This window comes from Tachysurus fulvidraco, chromosome 14 (assembly GCF_022655615.1).
Source record: "Tachysurus fulvidraco isolate hzauxx_2018 chromosome 14, HZAU_PFXX_2.0, whole genome shotgun sequence".
NCBI lineage: Eukaryota > Metazoa > Chordata > Actinopteri > Siluriformes > Bagridae > Tachysurus > Tachysurus fulvidraco.
The window spans coordinates 23,971,185-23,983,275 of NC_062531.1; the positions used below are offsets into that span (position 1 = coordinate 23,971,185).

Genomic DNA, 12,091 nt, shown 5'->3' on the forward strand with positions numbered 1-12,091 from the left:
TAACTTGAGTGATGTGGCTCAGGCTGAGGATTTGTGTGAGGCAGATTTCAAGCGCCATGCTTGAAGCGCGCCAACCCTGAAACCCCCCCCCCCCACACACACACACACACACACACACACACAAATTTAACGTAATAAAGTGAACATCATCGGTCAAACCCGGCCTGCGTCGAGGTTCGTGTCTATCCGAACGAGTACGCTCGCTATAAAAACACTAACAGATAGGAATATTTTCCACATTTACTTTTTAAAACCTAAGAGCTTTTAAAATCAGGAAGGGCATCTGGTGTAAAACCTTTGCCAAAGCAAATACGTGGCCCAGATGACGACGACCTCGTACAGCGAGCAGCGGAAGCAACAACAACATTACTGTTTATCTTATGCAATATATAACAGCACCTGCAAGATCCAGAAAGTAGAGCATGAGGTGCTTTATTTCCCTTTTTTAAACATCGTGAATATTGAATAAAAAAAAAGTGGGAAAAAAGTCCAACCAACTTTCCTTTCAGCTAAATCAACAAGATAAAGCCGTTCCAGAAAAGCCATCTGAAACACAAATATGAGCTGTATACATGTCCTGGAACGAGGCCATGCTAATTCCTCCACAATACAAGACGTCACGCACCTTTACCAAGGCTTCGTTAGAGCTTTTATTACTGTAAGTGCGGCCAGGAAGCCGAGCCGATCGATTCATACTTTCTCCAGCGAGTGATGGTTTTATTTAGCCGTCAAAGTCACTTAATAATAAAAGTCTATTTATTATGAGTTGAGTCAGTACAGCTGCTAAACAGTCCCTTGAGTCAGGGCTCTTATCAAGGGATGTCAAGTAAAGTAGAAGCTTTTTATCAGTGAAGTTAGAAACTTTATCAGTTAGAGAGAAAAAAAGGACCTGAAATAATTTTTAACGTATGAAGTTCAGTTCAGCCTGAAGTGGGAGAGGAAACACTCGGTATTTAGTTGTTTTGTAATCATAGGGTCTGTTAAAAATTATACTTCAGAGCCAGCAAACCCCACCCTGTACCTCCGTATGAGGTGACTCAACACCGCCATCTTGTGTTTGTGTGCGTTTCCGCTTTGATCCGTTCCTTCTTTATATTGCTGCCAGTTTTTTGTGTATTTTTTGGACCGCACATTAATGGATTCTTGGTGTAAGTGAAAAGCAGTCTAAATGAAATATTCATTCAGCTGGTTTCTCTGTTAACCAGTTCTAACCCTTATTGTAAACGGTTACGTCTGCGCAGGAGGCCGTTCAGCTGGACGGAGAGATCCTGCACGCGCTGCTGAAGCGGGTTTGTCCGACGGCGTATCGACACCTGGACAAGCACAAGATCGAACCTGTGCTCTACATGATGGAGTGGTTCATGTGTGCCTTCTCCAGAACTCTGCCCTGGGCCTCGGTCCTCAGAGTGTGGGACATGTTCCTCTGTGACGGTCAGATACACACACAAACACACCGATATATATATATATATATATATATATATATATATATATATATATATATATATATATATATATATATATATATATATATATATATATACTCGTCACTCTTTTCTTTCAGTGTGGAGTTGGTCCTGTTTAAATGTATTCATTCTCTCTCTCTCTCTCTCTCTCTTTCTCTCTCTCTGTAGGAGTAAAGATTATATTCCGTGTAGGCTTGGTGTTGTTGAAGTCCATGCTGGGATCTCGGGAAAAGCTAAAGGCTTGTCCGGGTCAGTATGAGACCATGGAGGTTCTCCGAGCGATTGAACCCAAATACATGCAGGAGGCCTTCTTAGTGCACCAGGTAACACACACCAGGAAACAACAGAGAAAAGGATGATGACGAAATGGTCTCTTATTTCTGTATTATATGTTATAAACCATAGTAATGTAGATACATTGAGTACGGTAGAATGTATTACAATAAGTCTGTTTTTGTTTTTTTTTTTGTTTTGTTTTTTTTGCTGTAGGTTCTAGAAATGCAGGTCTCTGCACGGGACGTGGAGCGTGCGCACCGTAGGCAGCTGAAGCGCTGGAAGAAGAAGCGTGGCGAGCCAACCCGCAAACCCCCTCTGAGAATGCACAGTGCTCGTGCCATCATATCCAACGAGCCTCATACACGCCAAGACCTCCACCAAAACCCCTCCATCATCGTCCCATTCCCATCGATCCCTGAGGAAATATCCGAGACGAGCCTCAGAAAGAAGAGAGGTTCCATGAAAAGAAACCAACCCCTCAACATCCCTAACCCCTACGCCCTACCCACAGAGTCTAAACTTAGTTCGATATCGGAAACACAGCCTCTGAACAATGAAAACCAATATGTCGTATTTCCAAATCCTCCATCACATCCAGCCTCGCTCTCTAAAGAGCAGAAAAATCAAGTCAGGGAGACGAAGGTTTCTACAGAGCGACTCGTGCAGTCATTACCGAATTCCACCGTCAGTCCGACACCGGGATCGCTTCCTCTTCAGCATCTATCACTCCTACCTTCTCTCGCACACGAATCAACTCCCGGGTGGCGTCCTCACCTGCTGGACTCCCCTCGCGTCCTATTTCCAAAACCCGTCCCCGACCACGACGACCTTCCTAATAATACAGAAAAGTCTGCTGCCATTCAGGGTCAGTCTACAGACCCGAGCACTCCGCTTACACACAACGAAGACTCGACTGCGGTGCTCCAGGACAAAAACGGTGTGCTGCATAACTCCGCAGAGAGCATCTGCAGCTCGGAGGACACCTACTTGTAACTTTCGCACACTTGGCGACTCGAAGAAACACGACACTGCAGATTCGGGAGAAATATTTACATTATTTTTTTACATGCAGTTGTTTATTTGAGTAAGAACATGGGATCAGTTATTTTTTTTTCTTAAACTCAAATTCACACATTTTCACCCGAGAGGCAGCCGAGATGTTTGGTGTCGAAAGTCAGACTGCAAACACGTCGCGGCTTATCGACTAAAATTAGGATGAAAGTGAAACGGTGCAAATTTTTGTTCTTTTCTTTTCTTTTTCTTTTTTAATTAAGAAACTTGTATTTCTTCCATTTTTCACTATGAAAAAAACTCGGATCAGTGGCGTCAGAGAAATTCCCGTAAAAACACATCATCAGCGTCTCACATTCCGCCATGCCAGTGTCCCTGCGGTGCTGAGAAATGATCCAGCACCCTAACGAACCTGCTCAGCGCCGGTCGAATCAGCTTACCTTTCCCTCGATGGACGGTGTAGAGCGTCACTGGCAAATTGATGAGCTACAGTTACTATTTATAGACCTAAAAATGCCAGAATGTTTTCCAGTACTCAGACACAAGAGTCATTAAACCTGATGGAAAGTGGAGCTTCACACTACTTTAAGACCAACTCAGGTTCTGAGGTTCGTGTGTCTGAGGCTCTACATCTGAGTCTCTGCGTCTGAAAAGCTCTACCCGTGAGTCCACACGTCCTGGGATCTGACGTCCGAGGCTCGGGATCTCAGGCTTTACTTCTGAGGCTCGGACTTTGCTTTCTGTTCTTCACTTATATCATTTTAACACGTTTGTACCTTAATGGACTTCAGTTAAAACTACATAATGGACATGTGCTAATATTCAGTTTTTATATCACGCTCAGCTTAGGAAATGTTGGCCTGCCTAGTAGATCTGGGTGATTTATAAGAATTTCCTCTCGTTATTTTAATTACTCATTCATTAGGCTCGTAGTGTTCAAGTGGCAGGATCCCCGCTTTCATCGACACAGCCCGGGTTCAAGTCCCGAATCTCAGTGCCGGATCCCAAGCCCGGATAAAATGTAAAACCCGATGCAGACCAGATGATCCGCTGAGGCAGATGCAGACCAGATGATCCGCTGAGGCAGATGCAGACCAGATGATCCGCTGAGGCAGATGCAGACCAGATGATCCGCTGAGGCAGATGCAGACCAGATGATCCGCTGAGGCAACCCAAAACAGAGCAGCACTGATGTTTAACAACAGTTTTAATTTTAATGTTTTTTTTGTTTTGTTTTTTAAATACAATGCAAACACACTGTGTTTAATAAGGTAAAGAGAATTAGTACAATCTGACGACTGTACAATACGATGACGTCTTATTTGAACTATTTTACACACACATGCCTAAAGTCATCAAACGTGACACACTAGATTCAGTAACGCTTCATTCACAGTGCAAATTTAAGTAATCTTTCAACGCTGCTATCAAAACCGCCTCTTTCAGACCCGAACGCACAGCGCGGATGTCTTTTTTTTTTTTTTTTTTTTCTTCGTCTCGTGTGTTTAACAGCGTGATATGTTGTAGAATTGTATATCGGCTGATTATTCAACTGAACACCGTCTTACCTTTTTCTTCTCGGCCACTAGACGGCAGACTTTATTCAGATGCGTGCACACTGTCCACAAACACCCTAAAGTGCACCGAGAAGTCTTTTTAACGAACGAATCTCATACAAAACACTTTGTTTCTGTTACACTAACGCACATGTATTCATTTGGCGGATTTTTTTTCATTCTGCTCTCTATGCAACACACGAATCGTCTGACATAATTGTAAAATAGTTTCATAGTTTTCTCAATGAAATGTCTGCTATATATATGATATGATATAATTCATACCACACTACTGTCAACTTCTCACTAATTTGCTATGATTACTTTATTTCTGTAGTAACAAATCAGACAGGGAACTCTACGATAGACGAGTTACACAATCGGATACTTTCGAGCTATGAAAAGCCCGTGGTCTTCAGCACGGAGTTTGAGACTTGGGGAAGGAGTCTCCAGTGTCAGCGCAGTACGTTTTTTCAGTGCGTGCTTTACGGTTTCATTGTCACATCACAAGCTGCATTTAAAAACGCAGTTTTGCACGGATTTAAAGCTGTAAAAGTTTTAATCCCAGACCTTCGAGATCCCGAATCAATCCTCCAGCCCTCAACTCACCTGATAATTCATTTGTTCTGAGGTTTTTTTTTTTTTTCTGTTATGTTGCCTTGAGGGAGGGGGGAAAAAAATCTACCAAATAAATAAAATTATCCTAGATATTTTTTTTTTTCTTCAAGTTTTGCCCACATCTAGTATTACATCTAGTTACACTCATTCTTACATTAATGGGAGCTGTTACTTTATTTTTTGTACATATATAAATTTTCTAATCTTATTACTGAAGCTTTGTGACGCTGTTTGTTTGTTTGTTTGTTTTTTTTCAGAGAATTTTAACACAGTTTTTTTTGTTAAATGATTATTATAGAATTTCCTACACAACATTGTTTTTCGTAAACATTCCTAAAGCTTTGGTTCAGATTTCTTCCGTTCCTTTTCTTTTCGTCAAAGCCGAGCATATTACGTTCAATAGCATAACTGCTAAACTTTAACGATTTGCAATATTCTAATAAACTGTACCGAGAAACGACTCGACTCGTCATCAGAATTATGAGACGGACTCTCGAGATGTCGCACGGGACAAACTACAGGACAGATTGTTTATTAAGACAGACTTCATCTCGAGACCATCACATACTCTGTTATGGTGGCATTTGAATGTTCATGGAGATGTTCACAACAACAACAACATGGCACTTATGTCTAATCTATAAATTTCATTCTGTAGATGTTGTACAATCAGATGCTATCTAAATAAAAACAATAACCAGACAAAAGTGTGGGTTGTTTTGCTTTTTTTTTTGGTGGTATAAATGTGTGTTATGTGGTGTTTGGGTAACTCAGTTTAACTCTGTGCTGCTTGTGGGAAACGATGAGGGTCAAAAGGTCACGGGGGTTGACTGCGATTTTATTTACAGCCGAAAATTTCAGGGCATTTCAGTCTGCATTGCTTTTGACTTTCAGGTATCAGCGACAAAGATGTTGATTGGTTCGGGGACCGTGTTCATTTTCACTCTCTGTTCAAAGTGTACCGAATAAATCCATTATTGAAAGCAAATCATTCAATTTAGTTTTATATTACAACACTATCGAATTCCGGTTTCTGATTGGTCAAAAGGCGTTGACTGATTTCTTAATAATATTGTAGCTGCAAGACAAATCAGAGTTTTAATTTAACTTATACTATTCTAATGCATAAGCTAGTAGGAATCAGCCTTTTATTAATAATCTATTTAAATGCACTTACATGGTTTGAACACCAGAGGTCCCAATCTGCTTTAACGAGTGTGTCCTGGGTCACAGTCACATTCTAATAGTGTGAAAGAGAATTTTATAAGTTTTTAGTCAGTACCAGACTCTTACTCCGAATCTTTATTTTTTTAATTGTTTTGTTCACGATAACTTTCTGAGATATGCCGAACATGTAGTACATTTTGTTTACAATATTAAACTGATTTAGTTTTATTCCGACAAAAATGCACGAAAACAATAAATAAATAAATACAACTAAAAAATAGAAATTAATCAGTTTGTGTGGATCTAGTATCGTGAATCGAATCGTGACCGGAGAATATCGTTACACCTCTAGAAACTGATGATAGACATATTAAAACAAATCTTGGATGTGGGACGTTGTCGTCCATCCTCGATGGTGGCGGGGTCAAGTTTTCAGAAGGTCTGATAAAGCTGAAATTTTCCGTTGCTCATCTGTAAGTTGATTTCTAGTGAAGACTGACTGTATTATTATTATAATGTAATATTACGGTTATTGACACACACGAAGCAGATCACCTCTGGCCAATTTGTACTGCACACTGATCTCCCTTATTTTGCATGCACACATTTTATTTATTACATTTACTATATTACATTTCTGGCGTTTAGCAGACTCCCTTGTCCTGAGTGACTTACATTTTATTTCAACATTTACAACTGAGCAAATGAGGCTTAAGGGCCTTGCTCAGGGGCCCAGCAGTGGCAGCTTGGTGGACCTGGGAATCAAACTCATGACCTTCCGAAAAGTAATTCCACGCCTTAACCTCTAGGCTACCACATCCTCACACACACACACACACACACACACACACAATTTCTGCATTATAATTCCCTTAAATTTAGTATCACGTGTCAATTAATATTCATTTTTGTTACGTTTAATTATCAAAACTTAATCAATAAGTATTTAAATAGCACAATAATTAATTAATACACCGTGTTAAGACTCGTGTCAATGTCCACAGCGATTTTTTTCAAAACAAATAATATGTTTAGTGATTTTATTCATTATTATATATAAATGACAATATAGATTTTAATAGATTCAAATCATTTAGCTTTTTTTCCCCTTCTCTTGATTATCTTTAGATTTTTCTTTTGAATATTTATTTCATCTGCACCATTGTGTTTGTATTCCCTGCTTAATACACTTTTTATCATCTTTGTATGTCCTGTACCTGCAAGAAAACTGCATGTGAATCATGTGATAATCATGAGAATTTATTTTTATTTCATTTTATTTATTTTTTTACAGAACGTTATATTATGTTAGTTTCATGTACTAACCAGGTGTTTGTTTTTTTTTCATACAGGTGTCTATGTATGGAGCACAGCTTCGGTCTGCTGTAGCACAAACACACACAGGTCATAGCTCGTGTCCACAAACCCGGTCACCTTCAGCTCATGTAGATGCTACATCATGTAGATGCAGATGCAAGGTTATAACACCTCTATAAAAAAGAGTGTTAATTTATGGGGTATTAAATAATTAATGTGCCATTAGGAAGTTTTTAAGAGTTTGCAACGATCTACAGTCATAGACACGACTCGGACGTGGTGTGAGATGATCTCTGGTCTCTTGCTGTGCAGCTTTTAAAGTGATGGGTGCTCGGGCCATGCAGATCTCCACTTAGTGCTATATTTGAGTGTCTTTTTGGCTTTCTATACTCTAATGTAAACACTTATTTTAAGACTGCTTCTGTTCTCAGAGGTCTGCTTTGTGTCTTGTGTGCCTCAGGCGGTAGCTGTGGTCTTTAATTCTGTTTTCATTAGCAGTAATATTAACATCATGGCTATTAATATGACTGTTTGTCCAGACAAAGCTGTGTTTAGACTCGTTTAAGTTTAAGCCTTCAAAAGAAAAAGAAAAGCTGCTGACGGACATGGGACGATGATGGTATTCCACGGGATTTTTAGCATTATGTTTCTCCAAATCCTGTTTTTAGTAGTGTGGGGTGGGGGGTGGGAAGAGGCCGAACGGCAGTGTAAGTAAGGAAGGAATTGAGGAAGTAACAAGAGAAGATTTTTTAGTTAAGACTTAGCAGTTATTTCACAGAATAAAGATTTGTGTAAAACCATTGAGGAGGGTGTGTTTTACCTCCATACATTCTTATACATGTACAAATGGAGTGAATATCCTTTGGTTTTATAGACTAAAGTTCTGAAATTTCTTTCTTCTTTATATAGAAAAATACCTTTAAGTCAAATTCACTGTAAAGAATGTTTGTGGTTCTTCTGCTGCTCATTCTGCTCCTTGTTCTGCTTGCTCCTGTTCTACTGCTTGTTCCTGTTTGGCTTTTTCCTTGTTCCTTTTAGTCTGCTGCTTGTTCTGCTGATCCTTGTTTGTCCGCTGCTTGTTCTGCTGCTGCTATTTTTTTCTGCTGCTTGTTCTGCTGCTTTTCTGCTGCTCATTGTTTTTTCGGCTGCTTGTTCTGCTGCTGGGGGGCACGGTGGCTTATTGGTTAGCACGTTTGCCTCACACCTCCAGGGTTGGGGGTTCGATTCCCACCTCCGCCTTGTGTGTGTGGAGTTTGTTCTCCCCGTGCCTCGGGGGTTTCCTCCGGGTACTCCGGTTTCCTCCCCCGGTGCAACGACATGCATGGTAGGTTGATTGGCATCTCTGGAAAATTGTCCGTAGTGTGTGAGTGTGTGAGTGAATGAGAGTGTGTGTGTGCCCTGTGATGGGTTGGCACTCCGTCCAGGGTGTATCCTGCCTCCATGCCCGTTGACGCCTGAGATAAGCACAGGCTCCACGTGACCCGAGGTAGTTCGGATAAGCGGTAGAAAATGAATGAATGTTCTGCTACTTCTTGTTTTTTCGGCTGCTTGTTCTACTGCTTCTTGTTTCTCCAATGCTTGTTCTGCAGCTTGTTCTTACTAATGGTTGCCATAGTAATAATGTTCCCCTGTGGGTGGAGTAGCTAGCATTCCACTTTTAATGAAGTTTTCTTGCTGCTAAAATAAAACATTCTGCTATGAGTTTTGTTGTGTATAATATTCACCTTCGTGTATGATACGAGATAAACGCCAAAGCACGTAGCACGTTCCCATAAGTCGCTCCATATTTGCATGAAGCTAAACTTTTCTCAGCTTTGTTCCATCCCACATCTAGCCATCAGTTCTCGCCGTTGCTCATGTCATCAGAAGTCGGCAGCTCTCTTTGAAAATGAATATTCTCCGGTTTGTCGCTGCGAGTCACTGGATGTGGGAATGTAGCATTACTTGACATTCCTAACGGTTACCTGATATGCAGAGTACTACAGAAATGCTCGACCGCTTTGTCCTTTAAAGTGTGTCAACACTTTATGCTTCCTTTGATTGGTTTTGCTGTGTTTGTTGACCATAGATCGTTCAGGGTTAAACCTGACTCTGATTGGTTACTCAGGTAGTCAATAACAACCAGCCAGTTGACGTTTAGGAAAAAGGACAAACGTTTGCTTTGATCGTTAACTGTGTTATCATTCTTCTCTTATTATTTGTCATTAGTGTGACATCATACACGTCACACGGGATCAGATGTTCATCACGGCGCTTTTACGAGTATAAATATAAGAGCACGTAATGAGGGACGTCTGAAATGTTTCCCCGTATTTTTTTCCAGCTTGACAAACAAGAATTTTCCCTCCCTCATTCCCTCCCTCCATCTTTTTCTTTTCTTTTCCCTCACATCTCATTTCTTAATCTCTCTCTCCTGCTGTTGAGACGTTCATATAGAAAAATATAGAGTTGAAGGTGTGAGTTTGTTTGTTTTAAAGAAAAAAACCTTCACAGGAAGGTTTTGCTTCATGATACCGCTGTTCTGTTTTTCCGGAAAAGGCACCGGTGAAGGCTCTGGCTCGCTCCCTAAACAAACACACCTGATTGGGTTAATCAGGATCCTGCAGCGAGGCTTAACTCGAATCAGATGGTGGAACCGAGGCTGAAATGTGTATACAATTGTATAGAGTTTTCAGAAGCCAGGTATCGTACCTTTTTTAGAACGACGTGTCGCTCTAGGCGACGTAATTGCATCCTGTACAGTGATGATGGTATCTTAGTGGTTGGTGTATGTGTGTGCAGTTTCATCTGGTCTGGGGGATTGTGGTTAATTAAAGTTGATGATACGTGAGTGTATCGGCGCTCGTACCGTGAAGGTCTGATTTGCTTCTTGGCCAGAATGTTCTCGACTTGTGTTATGTCATAGGAACAAACTCACAAGTAGACACGATGATGAAGAACTTTGTTTGGAGAACTAGTGATTTGTTTTGGTTCCTAGTGTGTTAATCTTGTGCTTGAACAGTGAGTTGAATCTCTTGTGATGTGAAATTATTGGTTGAACAGAAACTGTGCTGGTTCTCTGACCGCGATTATACATTCAGTGTTCAATGGGGGGGAACGGTGGCACTAAGCGGTTAGCACGTTCGCCTCACACCTCCAGGGTTGGGAGTTCGATTCCCGCCTCTGCCTCGTGTGTGTGGAGTTTGCATGTTCTCCCCGTGCCTCGGGGGTTTCCTCCGGGTACTCCGGTTTCCTCCCCCGGTCCAAAGACATGCATGATAGGTTGATTGGCATCTCTGGAAAATTGTCTTTTTTCCTCTCTATTGACTTCTAATTCATGGCAGAGTTGCAGCTGTTCCTCAAAGTTTCCATTTTATATATCTTTTTTCCTCTCTATCACCAACTAATGTTTGTAAATACAGACTACATGGCTAGTTGGTTCATCAACCTGAATTTCATAATTAAATGTGTATCTAAATATCGTATATATTACGTACAACCGTTATTTGTTGTATGTAAGTCGATCCCTGAAAGAGTCGATTGTAAAATTGTTAAAAACGATCTCGCACCCAAAACAATTTTAGCATAGAAGTGTTTTTAGTGAGAGTCTGTGGTTATTTTGTACCTTTTATTTACAATTGTTTTTTTACAATGAGTAAAAAATAAAATAACTCGCTACTTTAGTTTGTAGGTGTAATAAGTCTGTCTGTGGTTTTGTCCTGTTTCTGTTTGCTGTCTTGCCCTGCTGTTAATTGTTGGCCCCGCCCACTCATTTGTTACCATGGACACTAATTGGACTCAAGGTGTTTTGTCTTTGTCTCTGATTGTCTCTGCTTTGTGATTGGTTCCTGTTTACTACATTTACTCTGTTTGTTCACTTCCCTGGTGTTAGTCGTTGTTGGTATGTGGTGTGTCCATGTCCATGTCCATGTCCATGTCCCCGGTTCTTGTTTTGTTCGGTGTTCTGCCTTGTGTTGCCTGCCTGTTCATTTGTGTTTTGTTTATTAAAACTTTAAACTGCATTTGGATCCTCACTCGCCTTTGTCTCACCGTGCCTAACCATGTTATTTGTTTAAAGTAATCGTGACTGATTAGCTGATAAGTCAGTAATGTATTGCGCTATAAGTGAAATGTTATTGAATTAAATCTGAATAACATGCTCTTATTTTTTAATGACTTTTTTTTTTTGGTGTTTAACATTTAGAGTCTAAAAATGGCAGCGCGGGTTTAAGTCGAGGACACGGTCAGAGTGCGATCAGCTCTTCTGAGAAACATCCTGCGAGGAGTTTCCCTTCAGTCTGCTCATCTCATTACTCCTTCCTCTCATCTCATTCTTCCGCTGTTATCGGAGATTGTTAGCTGATTTATGGCTCTATAGTATAATATAAACGTTACACGCCAAGGTGTGTGGTGAAAGTGTGAGGTAGTCACACACTTTAAAGTCTCTTCCTGCAGGATGCTCGTCTTCCCTTTTCCCTAAATTAACCGGTCGGTCGGTGCCCATTCTGTACACGTGTGACTGAGATCTTCCTACTGCATCAAACACCATTTCACCGGAGGTGAGTTCAAAGGTCATCCTGGTAGCATTGTGAAGGATGACATAGCGGATATAGAGTGGGCAATGAGGAGTGTGTGTGTGTTGGTTGTGAAGCAGGACAATAAGCAAAGACAAAAGGAAACAGCTTGCAGAGACACGGTGTA

General features: G+C 40.8%; 1 protein-coding gene across 2 annotated transcripts in view; it reads left to right on the forward strand.

Annotated features, from left to right (window-relative positions):
* Positions 1-5,629, forward strand: part of tbc1d10aa (TBC1 domain family, member 10Aa) — a 17,687-nt gene extending 12,058 nt beyond the window's left edge. For both annotated transcript variants that reach the window (XM_027151562.2, XM_027151563.2), the window contains exons 8-10: positions 1,242-1,431; positions 1,635-1,789; positions 1,956-5,629. In XM_027151562.2, coding sequence (XP_027007363.1) covers positions 1,242-1,431; positions 1,635-1,789; positions 1,956-2,735 — 1,125 coding nt within the window. In that variant the 3' untranslated portion in view covers positions 2,736-5,629. The remainder of the gene's footprint in view (positions 1-1,241; positions 1,432-1,634; positions 1,790-1,955) is intronic.
* The last annotated feature ends 6,462 nt before the right edge of the window (positions 5,630-12,091 follow it).